This window comes from Peromyscus leucopus, chromosome 8b (genome assembly GCF_004664715.2).
Source record: "Peromyscus leucopus breed LL Stock chromosome 8b, UCI_PerLeu_2.1, whole genome shotgun sequence".
In the NCBI taxonomy this organism is placed as follows: Eukaryota; Metazoa; Chordata; class Mammalia; order Rodentia; family Cricetidae; genus Peromyscus; species Peromyscus leucopus.
In genome coordinates, this window is record NC_051086.1 from 69,616,775 (window position 1) to 69,630,959 (window position 14,185).

At 39.1% G+C, this 14,185-nt stretch overlaps 1 protein-coding gene across 1 annotated transcript in view; it reads right to left on the reverse strand.

The window, feature by feature from the left end:
• The window catches only part of Brip1 (BRCA1 interacting protein C-terminal helicase 1), a 143,595-nt gene that overhangs the window by 125,351 nt on the left and 4,059 nt on the right, over positions 1–14,185 (reverse strand). The window contains exons 3-6 of the mRNA XM_028878291.2: positions 12,308–12,419; positions 7,826–7,996; positions 2,780–2,907; positions 360–476 (exon numbers count right to left, since the gene is read on the reverse strand). Of these exons, the coding sequence (XP_028734124.1) occupies positions 360–476; positions 2,780–2,907; positions 7,826–7,996; positions 12,308–12,419 (528 nt within the window). The remainder of the gene's footprint in view (positions 1–359; positions 477–2,779; positions 2,908–7,825; positions 7,997–12,307; positions 12,420–14,185) is intronic.

The window sequence follows — 14,185 nt, forward strand, 5'->3', positions numbered from 1 at the left end:
GACACCTGACACTGACCTCTAGAAACCACATGTACACACACACACACACACACACACACACACACACACGGAAAAAAACTTTAAAAAGTTTTAGGAAACAACCTTAAAACAGAAAACAAGAACAACAAAAAGAACTTTCTTTTAGTGCTGCTCTTTAATTCACTCTATAAAGGAGAAACAGACAGAGAGAGGAAAGGAAGGACTTACCATCTCACACATTAGTGAGCAAAAACAGAGTCCGACTGTTTAGGAATCTGAGCTCTTCTATTGCTCAAATTATGCTACTTTCTCTACTTTCAAAGGGATTTAGAAAACTCCCCATTTTCCTTCTTTAAACTAAGCAAAGGCAAAATACGTACATTTTGGAAAGAGGAGCTTGTCTTTCTTACAGGTGACTCAGGTTTTACTCTCTTTTCCGAAGCTACTTCTGCATCCAGATGGTGGACATCCTTTTCCAAGCAATGACGTTTTCTCATCTATAAACACAGAACCAAATGAAGGGCAGCTTGACTGTGGATTTTTCTACCTTCCCTCTTCTTCCTTCAAACGGCTATTTTTTTAATAATTTATTTATTTGTATTTTATGTACATTGCTGTTTTGCCTATATGTATGTCTGTGTGAGGGTGTCAGATTCCCCTGGAACAGGAGTTATAGACAGCTGTGAGCTGCCATATGGGAGCTTGGAGTTAAACCCGGGTCCTCTGGCAGAGCAGTCAGTGCTCTTAACCGCTGAGCCATCTCTCCAGCTCAAGGCTATTTCTAATTAGTAGTAATAAAAAATCTTAAAAAAAAAAATAGAAACCTCATAACACCATTTAAGTAAAAAAGAATATATAGTAACAATCCCTGGGTCCTAATCAAGTATCAACATTTAAAAATTACAAAATTACAGTGATCTTCTTATAAAATTGTCACACCATGTAGATAACAAATTCGGCATTACAGCAAAGCCAAGCCACACACCTAATTGGAAAATACATTAATAATTAGGCCACATTCTAGATTCCAGCTTCATTCATAATTGGTACTTTTATAAAAATAAGCTAGTTTATTCTACTTCCAAAAACAAGGTTTAATTCTAGAAATTGTTGGTAGACACTTAAACTATGTAAAACTAGAATATAAGCAATTTAAGCATATCCATCCATCTGAAAGTATTCAATTATTTACATACATGTGACATGTTAATTAGTAATCCCTCCTTTATATTTATAACTAAGCATATTAAATTCCTAATCTCCCTATCTCTGTAGCATACATTTCAAGAAGATTATGTTCCTCTACAAAAAGCATATTCCATAGGAAGTATCTGGCAGTCAGGCCTTTAAGTAAGTTTTAGAGACATACATGTCTTATCATGAAGTGATCTTAAAAACTCAGTGAGGAGCCAGGCACGTGGGTGCTACATACTTGCAATCTCAGCTATGCAGAAAGCCAAGAAAGGGTCACAGGTCTAACACCAGTCTGGGCAACTCAGCAAGGTCTTGTCTCAAAATAAGTGAGTGGACAGTAAGCTCAGTGGGAAACAGTATTTGCTTAGCATGCTGGAGGACCTGGATTCAATACCTGTGCATGCACAAACGCCAAAAACACCACTAAAACAACATTAAACTCCAGTAAATAAGAGTACACTTTGTCATTATACTTACACTACCAATACCAAAATTATCTACAGTGTGATAATTCCTATCAAAGGGATTTGAACAAAAGAAAATGCTATTAAGTAAAAAGCATTGAAGAATTTTAAAAGTATAGTAATGGGGCTGGAGAGATGGCTTAGCAGTTAAGAGCACTTTTGCTCTTGCAGAGGACCCAGGTTCAGTTCCCAGCACCCACATGGTGGTTCACAAGCATCTATAACTCCAGTTCCAGGGGATCCAAAAACATCTTCTGACCTCTGCTGGCACCAAGAATGCACGTGGTGCACATACACACATGCAGGCAAAACATTCACCCACATAAATAAATAAAATTAAAAAGCCAAACTAAAATAAATGATTAAGTACAATATTCTTCAACACCATAGATACTAAAGCTGTAACAATATAAAACAATATGGCCCCTGTACAAGAATGGCACAAAGAGCCACAAAGCACTCAACATTTTTAACACTCTCACATGCAAGATCTAGTCTAATAAAAAAAAAAAAAAATCAGATGAGAAAGCAGAAAATCAGCTGTTTGGGAAAAGAAGTCCAGCAGGGTGGGGAAAATGGGAGGGTGTCACTATGTTCAAAACACATAATACCCATGCATAAAAATGTCATCACGAAAGCTAGTATTTTTTTTTTTTTTTTTTTTTTTTTTTGGTTTTTCGAGACAGGGTTTCTCTGTGTAGCTTTGCGCCTTTCCTGGAACTCGCTTTGGAGACCAGGCTGGCCTCGAACTCACAGAGATCCACCTGCCTCTGCCTCCCAAGTGCTGGGATTAAAGGCGTGCGCCACCACCGCCCAGCCGAAAGCTAGTATTTTATGGAATGAATTATATTAATTTTGAAAATTAATAATTCTAAAGAATTATAGCTCCTATATGTTTAGGATATGCCTTAAGTAAATATCAAATTCTCCATGCCTAAGAAAACCCCATGCAGTTGCTTTATGTTGGTGCGAACAACTGCTACACGAACAACCTCCTCTGCAGCAAGGAACAACAAAGGAAAATGACCACTTACCTTGTAGCTATGACACAATTAACTATTCTCTACCAGTGCCACGAGCTTCCTGTTCAGCTATCCCTAACTACATAACTAGATTGTTTTAACAGTTAATAAACTGCTCACCTGCTGTGCAGTTTCCAAGGGTCGGATTCTTTTCTTCTCTATTTGAAAATCATCATCTTCATCTCTCTGTACGGATGCCAGTTTCTTGGCAGATAACTTTGCAGCCAGAGTATTTTTTTCAGGAGAGTCTTATATAAAAAGTAATTTTACAATAAATATGATAAATTTATAATAAAAATATTATAATTTAATCTATGCAATATTTTTGAAGGAGAAGACCAAGATTTAAGACATTACTAGAAATTTTATAACAGTTTAAAATCTATGATTTTTTTTTTTTATATTGGCTGATAGATTGGGCACTGTCTCATTATGTAGCCCTGGCTGGCCTGGAACTCCCTATGTAGACCAGACTAGCCTCAAAATCAAAGAAATCCACTTGCCTCTGCCTCTGAAATTAAAAATATGCACCAAGACATTCAACAAGTTATTTTCTTGAAAACTTTTATCACCCCATTTATTTTTACCATAAATACAAAAAGCATTTCAAGAAACATACATTTAACAGGAAACACCCAATCTATTGTTCTCATAGACTCATGTTTTATAGGCTATACTCTATTATGCAGTTGCCTGGCATATGAGAAGCTTTAGGTTCAATCTCTAACACAAAGGATGCTGACAAAATATGCAAATTGAGTCCCTCAAGAATCAATCAATGTTATTTCATTTCTATGAAAACCTTAATGTTCCTTTCCTACTGGGCTTCATCATATGCTTTAGGCTAAAAATAGTGTTCACAGAATAAAATTCATATAATGTCTTCATTTCACAACCCTGAAAACTCATCCTTAAAACCATCAAAAAAAACCTCTTAACTCCTAAATTACAAAATTATTCCTATCTTACCAAAGTGAATTTTAAAGAATGCCCACTATTACTAGGTATAATTTGCAGAACTTAGGTGCAACAGATTTGCCATTTTACTTCAAAATCCTTAAGGATAATTTCAGGACTGACAAACACAACATTCTGCTTTCTGGAAACATGGCAAATACATTTCCTTCTCCCCAGTGTCCATAACACTTTTTTTTTTCACTATCCTACCCATCAGTGTCTCCTGTTTCCTGTGGACCTTTTCTTAAAGGCACCTCCATCCTCGGCTCCTCTACATGTTCTCTCCACTCCTGTGGCCTGAATCCCTTTAGTAGACACTTCTTACACCGAGTCCACACAATGACCAGAGAGCATGAAAATCAATGAAACTGAAACAATGCCTTGACGAGAAAGGTTTACAAACCACCCACTCACAGAAAGATCTACAGAAACAGGTACAAGTGTGAGCCTACAAACACAAAAGGGAATCTATGCCACACTGTGGTGTGTTTAATGGGAGAATATGTGTTCATGCATGTGTGCATACACAAACATGCATGTGCACATACGTGCACATTCAGGGAAGCCAGAGGTCAACTGCAGGTCTCTACCTCAATCGCTTCCCCACGTTTTTTTTCTTCATACAGTGTCCCTCACGGAACCTGGAGCTCACTGATGAACTGATGAACAACCGAGCTCCAGGGATCCTTTCACCTCCTCAATGCTGGAGTTAGATGCACACCATTAACTTGGATTTTTTAAAGACTTGTTCTATTATTTTCAGTTGTATACATGCACATGAACGTAGGTGCCCACCAAGGATATGAGTGCTGAGAACTGAACTCTGGTCTCCTGGAAGAGCGGCACTGGCTCCTGACCTCTGAACCACCTCCCAGGCCCACACTCAGGATTTTTAAGACGGAAAAACCGACTTAGGTCCTCATGCTTGCAGTCAACATTTTAACAAATGTTCTTCCCAGACCCAGAGTCAGAACCGTTCTTAAAAAAATAATGGTTAATAGTTCAACAATAGGGATTGAAGACCCCAAACCTCCATGATCCAGAAGCCTTTTCCCATAAAAAACAAAGCCATTAAAAAAAAATTTTAAAGATGAAAAGTTTTTTTTTATATGCCATAATATGATTTTTTATTGTCCTGTACTGAGGTTATTCTTACTTAGTACATCGTAGATTAATTTTCTAAACTACATTATTGTTTTTTGGTATAGTTCCTAGTCTTTTTTTTTTTTAAGATTTCATTTACTTAAATGTTATGTGTATGTTTTGTCTACATATATGTATATACACCACCACACACATTCAGTGCCTGTAGAGGCCAGAAGAGGGCATGAGATTCCCTTGAACTGGAGTTACACAAAATTTTGAGTCACCATGTGGATGCTGGGATTCAAACCTAGGTCCTCAGGAGCCAGCTCTCCAGCTCCTTATCTTCTATTCTCTACAGTTCAGGAGTTTACAAGGAGTTCCTCAAAGAGGTTCAATTATTAAGGCACATAATCTAAAAAGAAGTGAGATGTCTCCAAACTATATGAAGAGAGAAAGGGTGGGGGAAACGAGAGGGTCGACTCTCAGAAATCAGCACAGAGAAAACTATCTAAACAGGCAATTCACTACAGACGTCATTCCTAAGAACCCATAAATGTGTAAAATGTTCACCACTCGTCATACTATCAACTCCAACTCCAAGCTGGGGCTGGGGTTGGCCCTAGGTTCAATCCATAGCACTGTAAACAAGAGATTAAAATACAGTATCAGTGAGAACACCAAACATGCAAGAATGGTTCAAATTTAAGAAAACTGGAAACATCAAGAGATAAGTGTTGAAAATCTCCACTCACAAGCACACCCCTAATGTTTTAAGTTTCATTCCACACCATCTCAATAAAGCTAACATGGCAACCCAATGAGAAACATGAATTTTTTTTGTTTCCCGTCATATAAAGATATGTTTATACTGTACCTACTGTAGCTATTAACTATGTAATATTAATATCTGAAAAAAAGAGGTAACTTAATTTTAAAATTCTTTATTTCTAAAAATACCTTATTGCAGGGGGGAAAAAAATCTAACAACCATGCTTTTAGAAAAAAAATAGCATGAACTGTGGAATATTCTTTTACACTGAATATATGCGCAACTGTGATTGATTTAATAAAGAAGCTGACTGGCCAGTAGCTAGACAGGATAAGGTGAGGTGGGAAAACCAGGCTAAGAACACTTGGAAGAACACTGGCAGAGTGAGAGATTGCCTGGAGATGCAGGAGAGCAAGACATGCTGGAGGACAGATAAAGCCATGAGCCACATGGCAATACAGATAGAAATGGGTTAATTTAAGTATAGGAACTAGTTAGTAATAAGCCTGAGCTATTAGCAGAGCATTTATAATTTATATTAAATCTCTGTACCCGTTATTTGGGAACTGGAGAGTGGGAAAGAAAAGTCCACCTACAAGCAATAAGTTTGTTAAATTAGGAGTTGTCACAGACTTTTGACTTGAAAAAAATACAGCTGGGTGGTGGTAGTGCACACCTTTAATCCCAAAACTTGGGAGGTAGAGGCAAGCAGATCTCTGTGAGTTCAAGGCCTGGGGTACAGAGTAAGTTCCAAGAAAGGCTCCAAAGCTACACAGAGAAATCCTGCCTCGGAAAAACCAAAAAAAAACCCACAAAGTACATCAACGGTGACAGAAGACAACACAGACAAGACTAATTGGGGTTTAACCCACTAAGATAATTCATTAATTAAAGTGAGAACACAAAAAAGTCCAAGTTTTCTGCTTTTTTTTGAGACACGGTTTCTCTTGTGTACCATTTCTCTTTTGGTACCTGTCTTGGATCTAGCTCTGTAGACCAGGCTGGCCTTGAACTCACAGAGATCCGCCTCGTTCTGCCTCCCCAGTGCTGGGATTAAAGGCGTGCACCGCCACCGCCACCGCCGCCGCCGCCGCCACCGCCACCCCACACCCCACCACCCGGCAAAATTTCAAGTTTTTGAGCAGTCAATGTTATGGTACAATTATTCCATTAGGGCACATTGTTCAGTTCAAAGCACATTCTTTGACTGACATGCATGAAGCTTAAAGTTCCATAACCAACACGGAAAATAAATAAACATAATTGAAAGAATTTCAAAGAGGTTCAGTGAGTAAATGCACATGTGCTCAAGACCAGTGACCTGCACTAGGACCCACATGGTGGAAGGAGAGAACTGACACCAGCAAGTGGCCCTCTGACACCACACGGATGCTGTGGCACACATACCCATTCACATTCACACACACACACACACACACACACAGAAAGATAAATATAATTAAAGGATTTCCGGGCATCTGAAATTCCAGTCCTAGGGCTTTTGAGGCTGTCAGGAATACACAGGGAACACAGACACACACTGCAGACAAAATACTCATACATTCAAAATTGTGGGGGGCCTGCCCCCACTTTTTCTCCCGGGGTGCTCTTGAGCAGGGAGAAATAAGGAATATGTAGATAGAAGGACAGAGAGAGAGACAGCTAGAAAATGTAGTGGGTAGCCATTCCAACCTTGACCTGGAAGTTCCAACCCCCATTGAGGCTTAGGTAACTGTCACTCACGCCTACAAGGCGGGGCCAAGAGAGGACCCGAGATCCAGATGTGCCAGTGCTCTTGGTTCCTGGACCCTGGACACTGGAGGTAGACGGAACAGAGTTCTCCAGAGAACACAGCCAGACTGCGCTACACCTTGTCCAGACGCTGTAACCTATCCCTTCACTTGTAAGTCACCCCACAAAATAAACCTCCCTTTTAACTATGTGGAGTGGCCTTAATAATTTCACTAATAAGAAAACACAGGATAGCCTCAGGAGGGTCTGGGTCAAAACCCACCAGCCCCTTCTGTCTTTATTAAAGGGCTTTTAAAGGAATGCAAAGGGGTAGAGCAAATGACCTCCCCCAGCACAGCCAAGCTTATTAGACCATCCTAGGCACCTAGTGACCCTGCACGTGGTCCAGCCATCCCCTAATGCAGCCCTGCTGGGTAAAGCAAGCTCAGATCTGACTAGGAAGCCTTTGTGGGCTCCCACACAAAATAAATAAATTTCTAAAACAGGAATTTCAGAAAAATTAATCATACTAGCTAAATTTATCTGAATTAAGCTTCAGAGAGGTAATAACTAAGGAAGGATCCCTTACAGATTCCAACCGGCACAAGCAGAAGATAATTTACCTCGACAGGGTGACGAAGTCCCATTTCTTTCAGACAGCTTGCTTGGACTACTGAAATGAGGTGACGTGCCCGTGCTCATGTCACTGTGAGTAAAATTCTTTGAATGGCATGTGCAACAACATGATGATGGCACCTCAGGCTTTTTATTTAAGCCCTCATCCACTGGCTTTCCTAGAAAAAAAAAACACCTCTATTTACCATAAAACTAATAAATAGTAATTTTCTTTTCAGCTACAGTAAGCAACCACCTCAGTTCACCAATGATGAGAAGTTTCCCAGGTTACAAGATTAAATTAAGAGAAACAATCTATATAAACCTTATCGACAATATCGAATCAGGACGGAAGAGAAAACTATGCCCGCAGTGTGTTCAGAAATGTTATCAATGTATAAACTATTAAAACAAAATAATGAAGATTAATAATGTAATTAAAAGTACAACCACTTTTGTATTTATTTATATTCACATTTTCTTTCAAAATCAAGCAAAAGGGGCAGAAACAAAGATGAAAAGTATATGCTTCATTATTGCTATTTCCCTAAAGGAAGAACTTGAAATTTCAGTATCCAAAATACTAAAGATAAGGATTGCCACAGTTCACATTATCCTTATTTTTTTTTCTTTTTTTGGGACAGGGTCTTTCTAACAAAGCCCTAGCTGTCATAGAACTCACTAAGTAGAACAGGCTGACCTTGAACTCACAGAGATACACTTGCCTCTGCCTCTGAGTGCTGGAATTAAAGATGTGAACCACCACACCCAGCCTCACATTATACTTCTATTTCAAATAGAAATATTCAGGCTTGGTGAGGTGGCCCACACCTTTAGTCCCAGCACTCGGGAGGTAGAGGCAGGTGGAACTCTGGGTTTAAGGCCAGCCTGGTCTACAGAATGAGTTCCAGGACAGCCAGGCCTACACAGGGAAACTCTGTCTCAAAAACAAACAAGCAAACAAAAGAATCAAATCAAATAGAAACATTCTACCACCTACACATTCACCTACACTTTCTGATACAAGTATCAAAGCACATTTTAAGACAATATTCAAACCCAATGAAAAGGTAATTAAGATACCTAAATATAATTTTAAAATTACAATATGGGGGCTGAAGAGATGGCTTAGCTGTTAAGAGCATTTGCTGCTCTTTCAGGGGATCCCAGTTCAGTTCCCCACACCCACACAGCAACTCACAACCATCTGCAACTCCAGTTCCAGATGGCCCAATGATTTCATCAAGCACCAGACATGCGTGTGGTATATAGACATGCAAGAAAATATACTCACACACATGAAATAAAAAAAGATACTTTTTAATTTATGCCCACGTGATATATAATTACAGAACTCATATACTTTTTGAAAAGCTAATCATATACAAGCATGGTCATGCATACCTGTAATCCCAGCATTTGGGAGGCTAAGGCAGCTGAAAGCCAGCCCAGACTATATAGCAAAACCCTGCCTCAGGAGAAAAAAAAAAGGCAAACATAAAGGCACACTATATACATGTATAAAAATCTCATAATGAAACCCATTGTTTATAACTAGCATATAATAATAATAATAAATAATAATAGAAAAAGGAACTGGGAGTGGTGGTGCATGCCTATAATCCCAGCACTTGGGAGGCAGAGGCAGGTGTATCTCTGTGAGTTCAAGACCAGCCTGGTCTACAGAGTGAGTTCCAGAACAGCCAGGGCTACACAAAGGAACCCTGTCTCGAGAAACCAAAAAAAAAAAAAAAAAAAAAAAGAAAGAAAGAAATAAAAGGAAAACAAACTAAATGTTTTTTACATTGTTTACTCATTTGCAACACAAAAACATCTCCCAGATAACTGTCATTAAATTTCAATTATTAACTAAAAATGTCACTTTCCCCCAAAGAATGACACCAATGATAATCAAAATGGAAAATCAAAAGATCACAAAATGTTTTCTTTTTAACAGTCTTTATTTACATTTATTTTACCATTTGCCTGTGTTAATGTGGGGAAGCGGGTACACATGCCATGGGATGGTGTGGAGAACAGAGGACAATCTGCAGGAGTCAGCTTTCTCCCTCTACCCTGTAGTTCCAGGGATGAAACTCAGGTCATCAGAACTGGTAGTGAGCACCCTGACTACTGAGCCATCTTGCCCATCCCTTATTACCACATTCTACCAGTAACATAAACATTTCTTTTTTATTACATTTGTTTATGTATATGTGTGTACATGCCACGGTGTGCATGTGGAGGTCAGAAGATAACTTTCAGGAGTCAGTTCTCTTTTCCCACCAGGTGGATTCTAGGGATTGAAAGCAGGTCACCAGGCTTAGAGGTCAGCCCAAACATTTCCTTTATTAATGCATCTATACACATATACACACCTGTGACTAACTTCACATTCTTCTACTACTTTAGGTCAGACTTATCTATTTATATACCTGAAAAATATTCAAGACTCTATTTCAGATTGTTATTAAGATTACAAAGTCTTGGGGCTGGAAAGATGGTCGAGGTTAAGAGCATTTCCCACTCTCCCAGAGAACCCAAGTTCAGTTTCCAGCATAACCATGGGGAAGTCCACAACCCCGTCACTCTAGCTCCAGGTCCTCTAATACTCTCTCCTGCCCTCTGTGAGCACCTTACATAAACCTAGACACACATAATTGAAAATAAAAATAAATCTTTAAAAAAAATTAAAGTTTTTCATCAAGTAAATATTAATACCAATTTTGTGTTTACCCAGATGATATCATACTTTAATAAAAAAAAAACAATCATACACAAGCTTATCAGCAAATACATGAAACAATTACAAATAGATTTTACCTCGAAACCTGTTTTTGCAAAAAGAAACAGTAATTAAAAATGACCTGTAGGAATTTACATTTGAGTCCAGGACTCACCGTTGGAAAGGGTGCATTGGGAGCCAGTACCCCAGTATCTTTTGTTATATGGGCATATTCATTTTTATTTATTTATTGGAAGTTCTAAGTACTGAATCCTGGCCCTTGCACATGCTAGGAAAGTGTTGTATCACTGAACTACACCCCTCACCCAGGACTTGAGTTTGGTTTTTTAAGACAGATCCCAGGCTTCCTTTAAGCTCCTGACTCTCTGGCCTCAGCTTCCTGAGTGCTAGGGATGCAGGGGTGCATGCTCAATCCTAGCCAAATTTATTTTTTGAGACAAGGTCTCACTGTGCAGCTCTGGCAACAATCAACGTAATGGGACATAACAGAAATTCATGCAATCGTGATTATAACAGGCGTCTATTTATCTGGTGTTCAAATGAGCAGAGCAACAAGTATCTGTTGTTTACCCATTTATTTAAAGGTAGGGTCTTGCTATGTAGCCCAGGCTAGCCTTTTGTAGTTGTTGTTGTTTGTTTTTTATTTATTTATTTATTTATTTATTTATTTATTTATTTATTTATTTATTTTGAGTAAACCCAAAACTTATTCTAAGCCACAGTCATCCTAGGGTCCCCCCTGCCACATAGCCTTCCTGGTTCTGTGGGTTGTAGCCCAGGCTGGCCTTTAACTCACTGACCTCCTCTTCAACCTCCGAAGTACTAAGCTTACTGGCATGTACCACTACTCCAGGTTTATATGTTTTCTTCTTCATACAGTCCATATCTTAATGTTATATAAGGGGGCTGGAGAAATGGCTCATCAGTTAAGAGCACTGGCTGCCCTTCCAGAGGACTGGGGTTCAATTCCCAGCACCCACATGGCAGCCCACAACTGTCTGTAACTCCAGTTTCAGGGAATCTGACACCGTCACACAAATGCACATAAAATAACAAAAAGTCAGATGAGCAAATATATTCAAGGATATATTCAAGCAATTAGTATATGCATCAGCACCATCGGGGCTCTAGCTCCTATTTCTTAGACACAGATTATCATCTCGTCATTTTCATAAGAACTCTAAACCTCTAAAATATTCACATACACTCTGCATGACCAAGTAAAAGGACTAAATTGTGTTAATATTATTTAAAAATTAATTTTGATGTATTCAACTTCTTTCAGAAGACTTGTAACATTTTGTTTTATTTTGGGACGGGGTTGTTGTGTAGCCTTGGCTGGCCTGAAACTTGTATATAGACCAGACTGGCCTTGAACCTATAGCAATCTTCTTGCCTTTGGCTCCTGAATGCTGGAATTATATATGTACACACTACCATGCCTGGCACAGGTGATACATCTTGAAGAAATGTCTTGACAGAGATTATTTAAATCAGTTAGAACAATGTTTGAGCCAGTCTAGATACAGTGTACTATATTACCTGGGGCTGGTAATTGTTCAGCAGGGAAAGGCACACTTGTCACTGAGCCTGATGACCAGAGTTCAGTACGCCAGACCCATACAGTGGCAGGAGGGAAGTGATTCCTGCAATTCGTCCTCTGACGTCCATACCATAGCACACGTGCCCACACATATATGCACACACAAAATAAACACAATAATTTTTTATGAGAACTACTTACCAATATGAGATTGTTGCCATGCTAACGCAGAACAAAGTAAGGCTAAACTTTTTCCACTCCCTGTGGGGCTCTCCAACAAACAATGCTGACTACTGTTTAGCCCCCTGACAATCTGTGGACAAAGAGATCATTTTTAAAAAAAGAAAACAATAATCGATTACTTATCAGCTCTCTCAACATGAACAGAATAGCACAGAAGGGTGAGGAAGCACCCCAGGAGACAGTAAGAGCATAAGGAAGAACCAAATTCTGTTAACCTACACTTTACTCCTTTACTTCTCCCTCACAGTCTGCTGGTTTTATGAGTACATCAAACACACACACAAAAAAAATTAAATAAGCAACTTATATTTAATTATACAGCCACAAATTGCTTCTATAAAACTGTAATATGTGCTGGAGAGGTGGCTCAGCAGTTAGGGGCAGATGTTGCTCTTGCAGAAGATCCAGGTTCAATTCCCATTCACATGTGGCAGCTTACAACTGCCTCTAACTCCAGTTCCAGGAGATCCAATGCCCTATTCTGGCCTCCTCAGGCCTCAGGCACACATGAGGTACACAGATATACCTGCAGGCAAAACATTCATACACATAAAAGTAATCAAAAAAACAAAGGAAAAAAAAGGACCGTAATACACTAATACCTATGCATGTGTATGAGAAAAAAACTTAATGAGCAATACCACTAATGGAAAGACTAATTGTTAGAACCTAACATCTCTCCCATCTATGACCTGTAGGAATGTATGAAGGGACTGGTCCTGTGGATCAAAAATTGCAGGATCGCCATGAGTTAGGGCAACAGCAAGATATCCGAGAGTCCAGTGATGAATGTGCACCAGAGGCTTTGAACTAGAAGACTCATTACAATGAGCATTTTGTCAGTGGGGCTGATTGGACAAAAGGGTATACTGCATGACACACCACAGCTCTCAATGCAACAAGGATGAATGAAGAAGTGCTGGAAAGAGTGAGGCGGAGGGTTTTTGTTTGTTTGTTTTGTTTTGGATTGATTTGAGGGGGTCTTGGGGGGGGAAGGGGGGTTGGGGTACATGATGTGAAATTCCCAAAGAATCAATAAAAATGTTAGAAAAAAATCAAAAATGTAAAATGAAGATGTCCAAGTCCACTAAGTCCATCGCTAAGTACACACCCTAAACCCTTCCTACGTGAACATAAGAAATAGGTGTAAGCCAGGCGGTGGTGGTGCACGCCTTTAATCCCAGCACTCGGGAGGCAGAGGCAGGCGGATCTCTGTGAGTTCAAGGCCAGCCTGGGCTACCAAGTGAGTTCCAGGAAAAGGCACAAAGCTACACAGAGAAACCCTGTCTCAAAAAAAAAAAAACAAAAACAAAAAAAAAAAAAAAAAAAGAAAGAAAGAAATAGGTATAAGACAGTTCATAATAGCATTTTTTGCTAATTCCAAGAGATTATGAGCAACCTAAATACCACCAGCAGGAAAATGGACAGATTATGCTAGCCATACAATAAAATGCCATACTGGAATTAAAATGATTTAATAACCAATGAAGATATATCTTAAATATAATGTTCCAATGGAAAAAATAAAACAATTGTTAGGGATACAGCTCAGGAGAAGAGTACTTGCCTAGCATCATGAAGCTCTGTGATCACCCTACCACCACTATTCTACCTTCATTTCTGTGGCTGTGATATAATACTTTGACAAAAAATAACATAGGGGGAAAGGGATTTATATTCTGTGTACAATTCCAGGTTACAGTCCATCAGAACAGGGAAGTCACCATGGCAAGGGCTTACATCCATAGTCAAGAGCAGAGAAATGAATGCACATATTCGTTTCCTTGTGCTGAGGTCTAGTTTTCCACCCTTCACAGTTCAGGACCCCCTGTCTAA